At 40.5% G+C, this 18,363-nt stretch overlaps 2 protein-coding genes across 3 annotated transcripts in view; both read left to right on the plus strand.

Annotated features, from left to right (window-relative positions):
* LOC113477317 (C-C chemokine receptor type 2-like) overlaps nt 1–2,746 on the plus strand; it is a 23,605-nt gene extending 20,859 nt beyond the window's left edge. The window contains exon 3 of the mRNA XM_026843565.1: nt 1–2,746. This exon is cut by the window's left edge and continues 1 nt beyond it. Within this exon, the coding sequence (XP_026699366.1) occupies nt 1–630 (630 nt within the window). The 3' untranslated portion in view covers nt 631–2,746.
* LOC113477316 (C-C chemokine receptor type 5-like) overlaps nt 1–16,529 on the plus strand; it is a 22,043-nt gene extending 5,514 nt beyond the window's left edge. Inside the window, exons 1-3 of one of the 2 annotated variants that reach the window (XM_026843563.1) lie at nt 10,128–10,196; nt 14,008–14,167; nt 14,820–16,529. In XM_026843563.1, coding sequence (XP_026699364.1) covers nt 14,831–15,901 — 1,071 coding nt within the window. In that variant the 5' untranslated portion in view covers nt 10,128–10,196; nt 14,008–14,167; nt 14,820–14,830 and the 3' untranslated portion in view covers nt 15,902–16,529. Of the gene's footprint in view, nt 1–10,127; nt 10,197–14,007; nt 14,168–14,819 lie in introns of those variants that run through there. The other variant, XM_026843564.1, reaches the window with a different exon arrangement.
* The last annotated feature ends 1,834 nt before the right edge of the window (nt 16,530–18,363 follow it).

An 18,363-nucleotide genomic window follows, 5' to 3' on the forward strand; every position in this document is an offset into this window, starting at 1 on the left:
ACCTACGGCATCCTCGCCAGCATTGCTACTTGGGTTGTTGCTCTTTTGATTTCTGTTCCTGGGATAGTATTTCACAAAACTCAAAAGGAAAATTCACGTTATACTTGCAGTGCTCATTATCCAAATGATGCCTCAATAAAATGGAAATACTCCTTTACTTTAAAGATGAACATTCTGGGACTTATTGTTCCAATGCTCATTATGATTTTCAGTTACTCACGAATTCTAATAACATTATTGCGATGTAGGAATGAGAAAAAACAGAAGGCAGTCAGACTTATTTTTGTCATCATGATTGTTTATTTCATCTTCTGGACACCGTTCCATATTTCTTCTTTTCTGTATACATTTCAAAGTTTACTTTTCATCCCAAATTGCGAAATCAAAGGTCATCTGGAGAAAGCAATTCAAGTGACAGAAACAATATCAATGATCCACTGTTGTATCAATCCTGTGATCTATGCATTTGTTGGAGAAAAATTTAGGAAGTATCTTCACAGATTTTTCCGAAAGCATGTTGCAGCCCACCTCTGCAAAAAATGTCCAAATCTTTATCGTGAAAAATTAGAAAGAGTTAGTTCCACATTCACACCATCCACTGCAGAGCATGACATCTCTACTGGACTGTAAAAATGCATTTAAAAATTAGTTAGTATATGTTGCATCACTTGCTTTGCCTTAAGGACTGCCTGACATTATTTAAGATCTTTGCCAAGCACTACTGAAAACTGTATGACCCTCAATTCTTGTGGTTAAGTGTTCCCTGGGATTACAGCATTTTCCAGGCTTAGAATATGAGTTCTCTGCGAAGTATTAACACCATGGCTGGATCACGTCAAGATTTGAATGGGACCCAAAATTGTATGATTCTGTTTCTTCACCCAAATTCTATCCAATGAACAAATGCTAGTGAGATTTACCTGGGAGGAATACAGTATTGAAGAGACTGAGGAGTAATATATCATCTCACAAGAGCCATTTGCTGTTATACAAACATTGTAAGATAAACGCTGGGAGGAAGCTTTGAGGATTGATGTACCTGTTTACTCTTTAACGTTAATGGAACACCTTTTGGAAGTGACTGTATTCCTTCTGCAACATGTTCAGGCATTTGATGGGGGGGGGAGCTTTAATTTTCTTCAGTTTTCCCCCCTACCCCTTATTTTCCCTACATGAATAAAAGATGTTTTCATAAAAAGGAATTTGAGGTTGAATATGAGATATATCAAGATAATATCTCTCCTCTGATGGAAGAGTTGACTGACCTTTATCTTACTGGGGCCATTTAACCCAAGGATTTGCCTGTTATCTAATAGTGTAGTCATTTTAAAACATAATCCTTTTGACTATAGGCTAAGTTACAGTATTTTGATTTTAATTCTTTCATTTTATGCTTGCCATATAACCATTCAGTTACTAACATTTTCCAAAGTGGGCTTTTAATCAGCAACATTGTCATTTTTATGGGTGCAATTTTGCAAGTAACTGCTCACACCAAGTCTACTTACTGCACAACAAGACAACAACACACCCCCAAAAAACATGAACTTGTTTCTGACAAATAATATCCCTCCAAAAAAAAGAGCACTTAACCAATAAAAGCCCATCATCAAAGATCTGCAAGACCAGAATGAAAATTACCTTGGTATTTGCTATGCAAGATTCCGTATGAAGAAAATATTATGACCCCCTGAAGTATTTTGGAGACCATGAGAACAGTATTGAGTGGAGGCCTCCCTAGTTCTGGACAGGTAAATCATGTGTGTAGAAGAAGACTTTACATGGCAGATGCAGTGTGTCAGGCTACGCTTCTGCATGAGAAAAGTGTGCTCTTCATATACACAGTAAGTCTGATGTTTGGGATACAGTTCTAGGCAGACAGAAGCCTTGGAACTGCAAAAGCAGCCAACTGCAGAGGAGATATACTTGCTTTGTTTTCCCAGGAGAAAAGTGCCCATAGCCAACTGGTGCCTTAATTAGAACTGTATGCTAATTGAAGACTCAAGACCATTAGTCCACTGGTATCCTATAGGCATACATTTATGTCATTATTAGGAATTTCCCTGTGAAAGAAAGTGGTATTCCAGGGACATGAAGTTAGCAAAGGAGGGAGGGGCATAGTGTAGAACTTTTTGCTTCAAACTTGTAAGGAAGTGCAGGTGAGCACTCCTTATGCACATGAACTGCCCTTTTTTTCCCCGTTTACTTCAAAGGGCACAGCTCATGCATGTAAAGCCTTGCTCATGGAAATCTGGAGGGGCAGGTTCAACAACCTCCAGGAAATGGAAGGACACAAAAGGGAATTCCACACTACTTAACATTAGGCACGTGATTCAGATGCCCAAATTAACAGCAGATCTCTTCAAGGCCCCCCACTGGTCAGTAGAGAAAAAGAGATGTCTGAGTCAGAAGAAAACGCACAATTTAAATGGCCTCTGGGAAAGATTGCCTGTCTGACTCTAGAAGAAACGTGGAAATGTCATCCTCTTAATTTAGGTATCAGATGCCTTCATGTGAGTGGTGCAAATACTCCCTCTATCCTCATAACAACAAGGCACTGCTTCTGTTAGTTGTTAGCTTTTACCTTATCAGCTATTATAACGTGAAGCTAATAGCCACAGATAGACTAAATAAAAGACCAAAAACTACCCTCACAGTAAACCTTCTTGCTTGGAAGTAATATTTTTCCTTTCTTTTGTACATTTTTACTGCACTAAAGTGAAAGCACCTTTTTTAATATTAAAGCATAGATTAGTTCAGTGTGATACAAATCTTGCTGTAACTGATGTTTTTACTGATGTGTTTTATTTTAAATTCTTGTCTCGATGGAATTACGTTTCTTCCTGTTTTCATGTCAATGAAGTGAAATTAATAAAATCTGTTGTATACCCTGTAGTCCATGTTCTCCTCCTTAAGCAAAAGGCATCAGCTTCACAGAATGAAGGTGGCAAAAAGATGCAACCATGGACTTAAACACTCATGATACCACACTCCAGTGAAAGAAACAAAACCGACCAAGCAGGGAACTGTCTGCCCAGTCTAGAAGCTGCCCAGTCTGTAGCTTGCACTGCTTTCATCCACCCATAAGCTTGAGAGAAGTTCATTACAATAGCTTTGGGAAAACTCTGGGGCCACAGATTTTAGATGGGTGAAATCTGGAGAAACAGGGCTGAGTATGTTATAAATAGGGGAAGGGGAGAAATAAAGGAGGGCAATAAAAGATGGCACTCTATCAAGATTGGGAAGAAGATAGGATTCTCCATAGACCTTCTGCAGCTAATTTCAGATCTTCTTGCACTGTAAAAAGTGACCCCAGCCATGTGGTGCACCTGATCTCCCAAGTTTTATGTGTAAGGAACTTCAAGTGTTCAAAGTTCAATATGGAATTACGCTTCTGCTTCACCATGGCGTTCTCCCTGTTACACTGTCCCAAATCCTTTTTTCAGCCTATGATCCACACCTCCTCCTCTCCTCTGCACACTCTTTTCATCTGTCCACCATGCGATAAGCTATATTCCATACCCAACTACCTTTGTTTTCTGATTTTCATTTTCTATTTTGTGCTGGCAGGGACACAAACAAACTAAACATCAATATTAGCTTCTTGTTACATTATGTTCTCAGGCAGGATGATACTGGTCCTTCACTGTAGCTTTGCACTGAGACAAGCAAGGCTCTAGATAGTTTTGTGACAGATTTTGCATTTTAATCAATCAGATATGGCTGCAGCATGGTGTAGCAACAGGCCAGGTAGTTCCAAATTAGGCTAGCAGAACTTCAGGCAGTCTTGTCACAGTGGGGTGGAGCTAACAGTGAGGAAGGTTTAACAAGATGTCCAGTCCCTATGAAAAAGAACACGTTACCTTAGCAGAGAAGGGGAGGAAATTTTACATACGGAGACAAATATTCCATAACTCAAGTTCTGCAGGGAAAGGAATTGAGATGAAGACACAGTGTGTATGTAGAACTAGAGAAGCAGGACAATATATAGCAACTGTGTGATGAACTAGTTATATTAAGAAAATGGCAAGGTGCACCACAATTCTAATTAGGGCAGAGAAGAAACTAGCCCAAGGAAGAACCACTGCACTGCTTGGGAGGCATCTGACCTGCTCCGGTGAGATATTGAGGAAACAAAAGCAAACATTTGAGAGACTGTACAAGTAGCACCAGAACACCAGAAAGATTCAAGACAGGACTTCTATGAACACTACAAGTAAATCATTGCTTTACAACAAATGTTGAACAGTGAAACAGTTAAGTGAAAATTGTTACAAGTTCAAAACTTTCAGCACTGAACTTCCTGAAGAGACTTCATTGACTGGGCTCACGAAAAGAAGGCCCATGTGCCATGGACAAATACCTATGCACAGCCCCGAAACCAGCCAAACAGTTTAGTTTATGCACAGAACAGAACAAAGTCTGACCTTCTGTTAGGAGATGCTACTGCCACATGTTCAGAAGCCTGTGGGGAGGAATTCCCCACACAGCAAGATAGCTCCGCCAACTGTCAGGCAGACTTCCTAAGGGGGAAAAGGAAACATAGCAAAAGTGCTTATATGGTATTGGTGAGTGCTGAGCAGCACTCACAACCAACCACCAGATTTATAATCACTGACATTGGTTCATCTGTGGTAAGTATATAATGGACAAATGTAGAAATAGTGAAACTTCTGGTAAGCAGTGCATGGGGATGTTCTTGTTATAAGACCTTCTTATTTGTTAAGCCAGCTGAAACCTTGTGTGTACGTAGTTTAGGTAAGATGAAGGTAAATTGAGTATAAAGGAAAAGGAATAGATGAAAAAGTAGTGGCAAAAAATGAGATAATTACTTTAGTAGCTTTAACAGAGGCTAATAAAGTTATAGCCAGAGTAATGGGAAGATCGGAGATAAATACTTTAAGCAGCACATTAAAATATTTAGGTGAGTAAGAGAGACTTCTAGTTATGAACCTCCAAAATAAATCTCTCTCCTTCCAGTGAAAATTACAAAAGGGATACAAAGAACATAAGGACAAATTTACATGGTGTCTTGTTCCAGTTAACAAAAGACAAAGAAATGACGTGCCAGGTGAATGACATGATGCTGACCTGGTTAAACAGCACAACAGGCAGATACTGCTCATTTTGAAGTATAATTTTGCTGCTGTTTTCAACCACTGATGTCTATTGGCCTTCTCCTAGTGGCTACTGTGGTTAATGTGGCCTTAGAAGCATTACACCTTAGTATAGTAATAAAAAAAAAATTAAGCTAGCAGAAGAAACAAAACCAAACCAGAAAATTCAGGCACATTTAGAATATCAGTAGCAATTGGGCCAAAACAAAGAAAGATGCTTGTCTAGAAATAAGGGAAAAAGGCTTTGTACATATATTCTGTCAACTTACCTATTAGCTGTATTTCATTCAGAAAATGGAATGGTAGGGAGAAGAAATGTTATAAGTTTGTATAACTGCCAAGAAGTTTTGTAATTCCTGTGACAGTGAGAGCAATCTCGGTTTGAGTGTTTTAAGTCTGAAATGACTGATCCTGGGAAGGTGGGGTGACAGCTCTGAACTGGAGGAGGGCAGTATTATCAGATACACAGTATAAAACTGCACAAACCTTCAAGTGACAATCAGCTTTGTAGAACTGTCTACAAGGTTGTGCCAGTAGGACGATAACTGTATAACACTAAACCCACAACCTAACCTGATACCAGGTTTTTTGAATGGAATGGAAACCAAATGGATGGAAGTGAAGGAGCCACTTGGACACAACTTGCAGGGACGCTATCATGAGGTATGGACAATTATAAACTACATCAAATCTTTGGCACCCAAAAGTACTTTCTGATTCCTGGGTCCTGGCACATACCTTGTTATTGTACAGACTCTGTCTGTGACCTAGTTTTCACTGGGAAGGAATTTGGTGTATGATTTTCCCAGCCTGCCTGATCAAAGATCCAGGATTTACATGTACACTGAGGAGTACTTCCAATTCACAGTCAAGATAGCCCCAAACAACACCTCTAAACCTAGAATTAACATACTATAAATGTACCTGAAAACAGTAAAGTGTGAGAATTAAAGGCCTATGTAAAAAAGAGATTCTAAGAGCCGAAAATTTGTGAAATGCATAGCTATGGCCTAAAAGTAAAAACTATTGTACTATGATACCCCCCTATATATAAAACAGGACAGCATATATCAGAGGCCTGGATAAAAATTGTAGAAGGAAGCAATGCTCTCTTCCTCCTTGCTGCATGAGGAAACACAGCTAGTGCAGTAAGACCCACTCGGGGAAAGCCAAAACAAAAATAATACCTTGACAATGGAATTAATATATGCTGCAATAGATAATTATGTACATGCAAGATTTACAGGAAGGAATCAAACAGAAACCAGAAGAATAGCAGGGGGAAAAGCCCTTGATTTTACTGCCAGTAAACAACCATTTAAATAAGTAGTGTTAATCCAGATTAGAAATGCTTGTTTTCCAGAGCTTGTTTTTGGTAACCCAGCTTCCTTGAACCTGTGAAAAGTGTAAAATATTTTGCTGTTTGTTTTCTTACTAGTCTCTATAACAGAAATCTTAGGGTGTGGTACATAACGTTTTTTTCCCCCATTTTCCTCAAAAAAATAGACCTCACAGATATAAGACTGGGTGTGATTGTATGGTGGCAGCAAAAGATTAGTCATAAGAACTTGAGAGGCTTAAAGAAAAGGCTGGTAAAAAAACCAAACAAACACAAGCAGCACAGTAGTCATAGGTGGATCTCTTTATTCAGCCTCTTCAAAACAAAGACATTTAACTGTTACTGATGAAATAAAGTATATGCTAGTACTAACCTAATTCGGACATGGATTTTGTGAATATAACATGTAGCAAAATGACATATAATTGGGGAAACAACTGATAAAATAATACATCCAGTCCTGTTCACATACCTTCATTAGACTTCTTCTCCAGATGCAAAGGATGATCTTTTTTACTGTAGTTATAGGCTTTGATGAGGTTTGCTCACTATCATATCTCTAAGAAAGGTATCTGCCATTCTGTTTGAGGCCTTTTTTATTTCCAATCTTTCTTCTTCAGGTGGTGCAATTTTGTAATAAATCAAATGGAAATCGTTAGTCGTGTTTTCAGATTTCTGTACCAATAATTCTGCTTGATGACATTTGTAGGCCACACTGCTAGGTAAGCATCTGGAATGTGTCCTAGTAGACACTTCTGTACTGGTGTAGATTTCACATAAATGATGACACCATCCTGAGGGAGTGCCATATCACTTAGATACTAGATAAGTGTGAAGGCCTGATTACTGTGAAGATGAATCATATAATCAGTCACTAGATAGAAGACATTGACGAATGCAGTTTAACTTGACAGTGTACGTTGCTGCGTACTTGCTGACTTGAGCCCCACAGGTAGGGAACAAAACCCACTACCATTGCAGGAATGTCTTTAGGGAGGGAATGAGTGTCACGCCACTAAACATAACTCCCACTCATCTCTGAAAGTAAAAACATAGTAAGCAAAATTCCAAGCTATATCAATCCACTGTGTTATTCCTTTTACTATTGAACAATAGGTTCAATATCTTGGTAAAACTATGAGATTCATCTGTAGGTAAAGATTCTTAAAATCTGCTATAACTCACAGGAAAGAGCAGTGCACTTTTTCAAAGATGTGCTGGGCAAGAGATTGAGAAGAGCTGAAAAAATCTGACTTGTAACAATGGATGTGCCACTTGCATTGTCCATGCCTCAGTGTTGACACACACACTGGATGGAGGAGGTGACACAGCAGCAAGACAGTCAGTCCCAAGCTGGTGTGATGGAGCTTCAGACTGGATGGGAGGTTGAGTCCTGCAGGGGCTCATCGAGAGCAACTGAGGGCAGTAGGGGAGTGGAGAGGGAGACAAAAGAAAGATCTTGTCCTAACAGCACGGATGAACAACACAGTCCCAGCACCCCAGAGCCCAAGCAAACAGCACAAGGGGCCCAGACTTGCCTGCAGCCACATGCAAGACCTGATCAAATCTGACTTCCCGGCAGCTCTGCTCATCTGCAGCAGGTCTAGAGCTAACTGAACATATCATGTCAGTGCTGATAATCAAACACTCACACTGCTGCCAGAGTGCGTCCCTGGTTTTGGACTGCCGAGTGTCACAGCTATTTGCACTCTGTGTGGGGAGTCTCTCATCCAGCTGTAAGACCCAGCTGGTGAGCAGATCAAAACCATTTCCCTTAGTCAGCTGCTGTAACCGTGAGTGGCAGAGGCCCTCTGTTGGCATGCAACACCCTCTGCAATCTTACGGTGCTAATCAGTAAATTAAACACCCAGCTACTGATCAGGCTGAGCTATGAGAATGAAAAGCTGTAACCAACAAAATCAAACGGATCAATAAAGCAAATGAATCTGTGGGAACAAGGGACTATCTCAGGTCTTACTTTTAGGTTGTTGTTAATTCAAATGTTTGATACCAGTTTTGTGGAGCATATTTCAGAATCTAAAGCTTGATGAAAAACAAGAAAGTCCAACAACCAGCTTGAGGCTGTTTCCCCTGTTCATATAGCGTCAGATTATGAAAGGTTTTAGAGTCTTCAGTAGGTTCAATAACATGTAACAAACAGTGGACAATGAAGCAGGCTTCATAAAGAAATCCTGAAAATGTCTGTTAATTTCACCATGTAGACTGCTTAGGAATTATACATTGAAAAATTAATTTGATACAATACCTTGTTTGTGAATTACAAGAATTCATTTCAAAAGTTCTTTTTTTTCTTTTTTTTTTTTTTGTCAGCAAAGTTTGGCAGCAATTGGGAGATTGATTTAGGTGTAATGGAAACGTTTAGAGAAGCAGCTCTTTCCACTGACTGTATAGGGGGTCTAATATAGTCCATCACAAAAGGTAGTGTGAACATACCCTTAGAATACCTAACAGCAGCTGTTAATTTTGATGCTGAGACTCCAACCCTTAGAGAACAGGTGATTAGGAAAGGAAAAGTCTATTGATCCTATGGAATAAAGGCCTTGATTAGTCCCTTATGTAGAGAAGGGTTGACAAGGAAACAGGCTAAGCCTTTCACTTTTTAGTGGTTCCCCTCAGATCTGAGATGTAACTCAGAAGCTGTGATTCCCTTGACTTCCATTAAGGAATGGCAGCATCCCAAGCAAGACATCTCCACTGGGCTTTTGGCATTTTAAAATCTTTTAAGGATACTAAGGGCTGGGTGCAGGAAAGATATACCTTTAGTGCCTTCAGTAGATTGACAGGATGAGACACTCCAGAACCCTCCAAAGAGATGTCAAGGGGAGACAGGGGATTGCACTTTATTAGGTATCTTCTCAGGGTTTCTCAGGCATCTGATAAGGCACCATCTCTTTCTTGCTTTCTCTGTATCTTTCCTAGCTCCTGTGTGGTTTCTTTGATGTCTAAGAAGGATGTAAAAAAACTGATCATGGTGCAGCTTCAGTTTACCTATAAGTCACAGGAATCAGCTACAAGGAAGTAAGCTGATAAGAAATCACATTCTATCAGGCTTTTCTGAAGCTTAATGTCAAAAAGTAAGTAACAGTTGTTTTAGAAGAAGGTCAGTCATAGTCTTATGAAAGGGATTACAATTTTTAAAAAAGACAGTCCAAAAGACCAGGTTAGAAAAAAATAGAATAAAATCTCCAAAAATATAGGGATTGCAACTCAGAGCAAGCCAAAGGAAAGTGCAGGTAATTCTGAACAGGAATGTAAGCTTTATTCAAAAGCTCTGCTTTCTGTTCAGGGGCAAAAACCATGAAAGAAATTTAATTGAGAAATGTAAAGGGATGTACCTCATGTAAACTGTTCTTGATGCAAAGAAGTTAGCTAAATGAAAAAGAGAAAACAATGATATAAAAACCTTTTTCTCATACTACAGCTGTGGGTTGTGAAACCTTGAATTCAGCTCCTAGGAGGATCCTCCACAGTTTCAACATCTCTGCACATCTCGCAGAGTTCGAAAAGCAACATCTGAAGACCCATTTTTAGAAAAAAGAGAACTGCTCCTTGATTTTTTTTAAATGAGAACAGATTTGTTTGCTAGAAGTTTTCAAACTGATACATCCTTCTTCATGCAGGAAGAGGTGTTTTTGACCTTCTTCTTGTGACTGACACATCGGTTTAGCATTGCTCTTGGTGTAATAATCTAAGTCATCACTTGCACCATAAGATATATGGTAAGTCATCTTTGCTTTGCTTCTTTTTATTTTTTTTTTTTTTAAGCATTTAGTAGTTGCTTAGGTAGTCTAATGCCTGAGGTGGAAAATTACTTGTGGAATCTTGCCACTTTACTCATCTTTAAAAATTACTGTGGGGAAATGCACAGGATATGTTAAATGGAATACACTATTTTTAAAGGTCAGGACCACTAGAAGACTTGAACAGAGGATCCAGGTAAGCAATGAAATAAAACTCTACAGATTGATCTGAGTAAGAAATATAATGGAGTATGCCTCTCCAATTTTTTTTCTCTGAAGATGATCTATAGTGATGGAAATCTGGATTTTAAAACTGTTACTGCAAAGACAAAACATTGATTTGAGTGAAGAGAACTTACTCTTCTCACAGGATGACTACAGAAAACCTGGTGTTGTATTTTAAACACTTTGTCTGATGGAACCTGTTTACACACAGCATAGCTTAGCATTTTACTTCCATTTACTACACCTTTTTAATTGTTACTATTTTATAGCACTGGGCAAATGAACTGAAACTCACTTTAATAAAATCTTTGCCTCTTTAAAACCAGAGAGCTCTGACCTGAAAATGAGCATGAAACAGTGACACGAGTTTGCTCAGCTTTTCTATGGAGAGCTTTTATCTTGAAAACTGCATGACTGCTAGTCTTAACTAGAGCAACAGAATTTGTATAGCAGATTGCAGTTTTCTAGAAATACTGCATTTATCTAAACTGTATTCAAAATAATATAGACCTCTTTTTGAAATATCCTTTCTTCAGAGATCTTTCAGGATTATCTTTGGGTTTTTTTTTCCTAATGATCAGGCAACATAAGCCCAGTCAGATATCTCTAATTAGGTAAACAACCCGGGTCAATTAACCCAGTGAAGCATTCTAGCCAGTGGCCACCACTGTTTTCTAAAACCGTGAGATTATAGGATAAAGCACAAAACCACTTACAATTCCTTGTTCTGGTTTCCAAATTAGTATCTGTAGTTTCTATTATCAGAATGTTCTGGATACTATACACAGTTCAGGGTAGTAAGTATTTTTGCAGAGTGAGGCTTCTGAAGCGAAGGCTAGGCTAGAGGAATGGGACTCAGCACAATTAACTGCTCAGAGGGAAGACTACAATTTAAACACACAAAAAGGGTTGAAAGGCAGAAAATAACATTCAGGGAAGATGAGATCGTCATTCCAAGAAGGCAAAGGAAAAGGAGGGAAGGCACTGAGGAGTTAGCAGGAAGAAGAGGATGTCATGAAAAGAATTACCACAATAACATAGAGACATCATTTTGCAATAATATTTGCATGAAACCTATCAATCACATAGTCATAAAATCCCACTCTGGGTTTATGACCCAGGTGTTTTTCACACCTGTGTGTATGCATAAGCATCATGCAGGTGCAAAATGATCAAGACAGGATGTGCCGGGTCTGGCACTGTGTTGCAGCCAGTCCCTCATCCCATAATCCCAGTATACAGCATGGCTCACTGACACATCAGAAATGGGGATATTCAGCTATATGCAGTACCAGGGACATGTACTGTCAGGGCACGCCACATAGATCTAACAGATCTAGCTGCAGGGAGTATTAAATATTTATGCAGTACCCAAGTCTTGTCATGTTTTGAAATAAAGAAGTTAATGTTTTGGCCCAAAGAGTGTTTATAAAGATGATTTTTTTTTTTCTAAAACAGTTGCTGACACTACTTAAGAGATGTAAACCCTTAGATACTTTAAAATCAGCATATTTACTGTCAACAGCCACTTCCTTTACCAGCAAAACCATTATCTCAGTATTGTAATAACTATGTAGTTAGTATGGCTGTGGAAAAAACTGTTTCACAGAGATTGACAGAGCTGACTGAAAGCCAGTCTTTGAGGAGTTTGATAGCACTTATTTTGTCCCCAAGAAATTCTTTCTAGGCAAAGCTGAGACCAAGACTGTTAAAACCTTCCAATTTTCTCTTGTTCTCCAGAAGAAAACTTCATGCTATAGTCAACATACCAAAGTAATATCTGAACAGGGATATTCTCATTCTTGTTATTCTTAGGAGGAGAGCTGACAGCCACACTCAGGAAGAACTTGGGGAAGAGGTGGGAAAAAGTTTTGCAAAAGCAGCACCTCTTTTTGTTTACAATGTACAGATTTTGCTCCAACAGAGCTTCCTTCTGTTGGGGAAGATTTCTGTCTGCACAGTGCAACAAAAGAATCTCCATCAGGAGCTGGCAGCTCATGAGAGACACAGATCATTATTTTTAAGATCACGGGACCTACCAAGGTCAAAGACCTAGAAGACAGTCCCATGCTCAAACCTCAGCTTAGGTTTAGCTAAATTAACCACATTAACACAAATTAAAATAAAGATATTAACATTTTCACCAATCTGTACTGACAGCAGAAAATAGTCCTTTCACCTGAATGGTTTTGTCTAGATGACACAACTAGTGTGAGACACTTCACAGAATTCATAGGCTGTCAATCAGAATGGACAACTATGAGCTACTAAAAAAAGCAGACCGGGGGCCTGCCCCTGTGTCACTACAGCCACAGGCTGAATTTCTTCAGTTATATCTCATCTTGCAGAACACAAGTGCAGAGAGAATGAAGTGGTGGTTTTGAGGATGTGATCTCTGCAAAAGACGTCTGCAATCACACAGGGTACAGCTCGCCACTGAAGAAAGTAAGTGCATGGTGGGGCTGTGAGCAGGACCTGCACTACATGAGCAGCCAGGGATCGCAGTGCACGTTGGGGCAGGTGCACGGCCGTCTGAAGGCAGGGGTTAGGGCACATGCGCTGCCTACCTGAAGCCATCTGTGTCGGGAGCAGTCTGTTGCCTCTGTCAAGAAAACAGGTAGGTGTTAAATTGCCAGGAAAGTGCAGACTGGAAAAGCATCAACCTGCTATGAACAGGCACCAATTTGCCATGAAGTGCCTGATGAAAGTCCTGCTGACACAGGAAGGAAGAGCAGCCCTGTCACCAGGCACCAAACGGCTCTATGCGAGTGGCTGCCAAGCACATTGATTTCACTTCCCCACTAAGTGACCAGGAAGCATATTTGGCCCCCCTGACACCCGTCTTCACAAAATCCTTTTCCTGGCTTCACACAGGACACGCAGGGATACTTCCATTCTCTCTGGAGGTTTGAGAGAAGACGGTTCTCAACCTTTCAGAGACCAGATTACACAAAGCTTCGCTTCTGCATCCAGCTCCCAGTCCTACCTGGGACTTGGGAAAGGAGGAGGGTTGGGAGCAAAGTCACAAGCCTTTACCTGCTCCCGCTGTAAAGAAACCCCTTGCTGAGGGCTTTCCCAGCTCTGCTGCACACTCACCTCCCAGGCTGTGGCACCTTCTTACCTTCTTGCAAGGGAAGCCCACTCCCTCCGACAGTTCCCAGGCCTAAACTGGAGGGACAGAGAGTTTGGGTAACCCTTGCGCTTCCTCAGCTCCTGTGTCACCTCACTGGAAATGCTGGCTACCAACAGATGAGGAACGATGTCAAACAACCGCTGCAGATGGGGAACTGTCAGTGCGCCCTCATAGCGACGGCCGTATCTGCCTTTCGCCTTTGTTCCCCCTCCAAGACACTGAGCCAGTCTAGACTTTGGAGCTCCCGAATCACGGCTGCTAAGCAGCTACTGAAACAGGGAATCACAACTTCTTTCATCCCTGAGCCCTGGGGAGGTCTTTCAGTTGACAGGAAGATGCCACGACAGATACAGGTGCTATAGGCCACACTGACACCAACTGTCATCTTTCATGCCATTTGCTAAGGTGTTTGCCTCTCTGTTCTTTCCGCAGGACTGTGCACCCTTTTCATTCCAGAGCTACCTAAAAGCAGCACGCTTCCATGGCCCACGCCTGACCCACGCGCTGGAAAGGACACAGCGTTTGCCATTTTGACCCAGACCAACGCTGACGCCTTGCTGCTCTGCAACACCCCGGACAGCAGGCCCACCAGGTGGGTACGTTTAGTACAGCACAGCCTAGGTCATCCCTACACCCCAGTGGCCGGATTCCCACAGGCGTTAAGGCTCCCAGGAAGTCAGGAACAACGAGCGGCAGTCAGTTTCTTTCACCCGTGTCACAGCGCCTTTGCGGGCACCAGTTTACACCTGGCCAGTGCCTTGTCCTCCCCCGGTGAGGGCTACATATGGGCTGGCACGATGAGAAGGTGGCCGGGTCCCAAGGAGAGGCATGGCTACGCTGTGCCTTCCTCTTGCTGCCTTGCTGGGTCTCTCCACCCCTTTGGAAAGCCACTGATGAGCACAAGAGCCCCAAACTACCCACTGCTCAGAGTAATTCATCATTCCTTTGCTTCTGGTTGGGTCAGGCAGATGACAGGCTCTGCTGAGAAGGAAAAACGCACCAGACAGCAGACACGTAGGAAATGACGCGCGGCACGCTTCCAGCGTGCAGCGATGTGACCTCACCAGTATACAGATGGGTTTCCTGGGAGCTCTGCAATTTCATTCTCTTCCACACCTTGACGTAGTAATGTTCAGGTGCTCAACAGTAAAAAGCATTCCAGATGAGGACATCAGCATGTTTCATTCCCCTCACTGCCAAGCCTGGGGTTTCCTCCAGTTTACCATCCTTTTCTTCCTTTCCAGACCAAGACACCATGGAAAACAATACCACGGACATAGATGACTGGTCACTGACAACAGAATTTGACTACGGTGATTCAGAGCCATGCGTGGGAACTGAGGAAAAGCACTTTGCAGCAAGTCTTCTGCCGCCGCTTTATTCTTTGGTGGTGATATTTGGCCTCACCGGCAACATGCTTGTTGTCCTTATCCTGGTCAAATACAAGAGACTGAAGAGCATGACTGACATCTACCTGCTCAATTTGGCAATTTCTGATTTGCTGTTTGTATTTTCTCTCCCTTTTTGGGCTTATTACGCTGTTCACGACTGGATTTTTGGGGAGGCGCTGTGTAGAATACTCTCAGGCATCTACCTCCTTGGCTTCTATAGTGGCATCTTTTTCATAATCCTGTTGACCCTAGACAGGTATCTGGCCATAGTGCACGCAGTGTTTGCTTTAAAAGCTAGGACAGTCACCTACGGCATCCTCGCCAGCATTGCTACTTGGGTTGTTGCTCTTTTGATTTCTGTTCCTGGGATAGTATTCCACAAAACTCAAAAGGAAAATTCACGTTATACTTGCAGTGCTCATTATCCATCAGACCAGATAAATGTATGGAAGCAATTTCTGACGTTAAAAATGAACATTCTGGGACTTGTTATTCCAATGTTCATTATGATATGCAGTTACACGCAAATTATAAAGACATTACTGCAATGTAGGAATGAGAAGAAACATAAAGCAGTCAGGCTTATTTTTATCATCATGATTGTGTACCTCTTTTTCTGGGCACCATACAACATTTGCCTTCTCTTGCGTGATTTTCAAGGTGCATTTTCCATCACTACTTGTGAAGGCAATAGTCAACTGCACAAAGCAATCCAAGTGACAGAAACAATCTCTATGATTCACTGTTGTATCAACCCTGTAATTTATGCCTTTGCTGGAGAAAAATTTAGGAAGTATCTTCGTAACTTTTTCAGAAAGCAGATTGCATTCCACTTCTCTAAATTCTGTCCCGTTTTCTATGTTGACACAGCTGAACGAGCTAGCTCCACCTACACACAATCCACTGGAGAACAAGAAGTTTCTGCTGCATTGTAATTTGTGTCTAGAGAAAAAGTGGAATTGACTTTTGTGAAAACAAGTCTGTGATGAAAGCCTGCAGAATCTGTTCTGGATATTGGCTCTAAGGCAGCTGTGAAAGGTCACAGACCGCATATTTACCAAAGATTGTATTTGCTCATACATTTGGGTATTTGTACATAAACGAAAAGGATGTATCAAACTAGCTACCTAGATATGCTAACATGGGATTTTGTAGGGAAAGAAAGTGTTCTCTTTTTCTGTAAATGTAAAAGCATAGTTTTGTATTATAGGGCCCCAAACCACACAGACTAAGCTAGTAGGTTCATAAACTGATTTTTTGATGTGATCTAGAGGTTAGAAGTTGACACTGGTTCTTTGGAAACATCTCTTGACTGCACTGTACACAAGCTATCTCACTCATTTAAACTCAGTCTCAGTCACATCTTTTACTAGCCTCGTCTATCTCTGTAAATAATGTTAAATTACTGAGGCCTGTGATGCAGAATCTTTACAAGTGGTATGGGGAAATTTTACACATATAGAAGAAACTGATATTTCAAAGTATGTTTTCCTTTGTATATGGTTGAGTACCAACCTCTTCGATCTTTCTCATAATAGTGTTAACTACTAGGTGTTGATATCTAAGTGAGTAGAGAGTTTGATATTTCAGAAGGCTCCCTTTTAATCAAGTGCTGATTTATATGCTATTCATACTAAAAAGCTAATATAATGATCTATCATTGATTAGAAAATCAATGTGTTTACAATATTTTAAAAATAAAGTATTGCACATGAAGCTTTAACCAGGTTAGATCAAATTTGGGCAACGAGTCAACAGGGTTTTAGCTTTTTAGTGAAGTGATTTTGTTTGCCATTTTTACAGCCTACATAAGAGAGAAACTTTAAAATATGAAATGAATGCACTCATAAGGGCTGCAAAACCACAACAGTGTTAGAGGTGTGAAAATGATCTCTGAAAGGTGTTGACCCAGATGTTTTTAGAGATAAGCATAGGCTATAGACATTTAAGTTATCAAAACATATCAATAAGTAAAAATATTCACTGTTCTACGAAGACAAGGACATAGAGCATCTCTTTTGTGTTTTAGAAGCAGGTATCATTTGGGGGCTATGACAGTGGTTTTTTCTGCCATTTAGGAGTTCTACAGAAAGCAAATGCTTCCATAATTAGTAAGACTGATGGTCTAATATGACTGGGCTTCTTCTTAAAGCTCAGGTCCTGCAAAGCACTGCAACATGTAGAAAACATGAAATACGGGGATACTCAGGTGCTTAAGATCATACCATAATCATGCTATTAATTGATTTAGGTCAAGTTGTCCTTTCTAGCACTTCTTACATTTCCCCTAAGACAAGACAACACTCTGGAGATAGGAAATTAAAAGTGAATATTTTGATTACCATTCTTATCCAGTAGGGTAATTTCTGTTTCTCAGAAATTTTAAATAATATTTTCAAAGCAGCAAATGTTTCATACAGCCCCATTGCCAAGTGCTTGTGAAAGCAGGAAGTGAAATAGAGAAATCTTTGCTTATCGAACTACTTGGTTTAAGTTATTCAGTTTTGCCATATGAAGCATTACTTTTGGACTAGATGCATATGGAAAGTATAATAAAAGTGTACTATACCTTCTAGTTTACAAGGTTCTCAGTTTCATACTCTTTTTTAAAGACCTATTCACCAATTACTTTCTGGACTTTGTATATGCTTTTAAAACAGATAACTACATCACTATAAGCAGAATTCATGTAATTTCAGCTTAAAATGACATATATATGCATTTATTTTTTTAAAGAGATAGGAAGCTACATGCAGTAATTTCTAGATAGCTGCATTTTTTTTTCCTCTAAAATATCTTTGTGAAATATTTTTTTATATTTTATTCTGCTTCTGATGAGAACTTTCATTTGGCCCTTAAGACACCTTGCCTTTAAGAAGTTACTTTCTCTGGAGGGCTTTGATGCCAGGCAGGGTATGTATCTTGACCAGCTCTACAGAAGCAAAGCACAGCGACCAAACGGGCCTGAGCACACTGACAAGCTTTCTGAGAGGCATGTCATAAAGCAGCCCCAACCCTTCACAGTGCTCTCTTCTACAGCAGCGATATTCCCAAGCCACAGGCAGCTCTTGAAGGGAAGAAATGGAACCTCAAGACTGGTGGCCCAGTGAGTCAGCAGCTTATCAAGAGTTTCTACCACTTCACTGAGAAGGGGCCACACTTCAGTGAATGAGAACAAGCCAGATTTCAACTAATGTAGTGAACCGTGACCCACATTCAAGGAGATAATAGAAAACACAATATTGGTAGCACTTCTAGTGCACACAATTAAGGACTCTGCTAATAGATTGTAATAATATTTTGTATAATACAATCCATTAAAGTTGGTCAACTTTAGTGTGTTAGGCTTCTTGATCCTCCGCCCCCCCCCTTCCCCCCCCCTTTTTTTTTTTTTTTT

Source organism: Athene cunicularia, assembly GCF_003259725.1.
Source record: "Athene cunicularia isolate RWA chromosome 2 unlocalized genomic scaffold, athCun1 chr2_part1, whole genome shotgun sequence".
Taxonomy (NCBI): domain Eukaryota; kingdom Metazoa; phylum Chordata; class Aves; order Strigiformes; family Strigidae; genus Athene; species Athene cunicularia.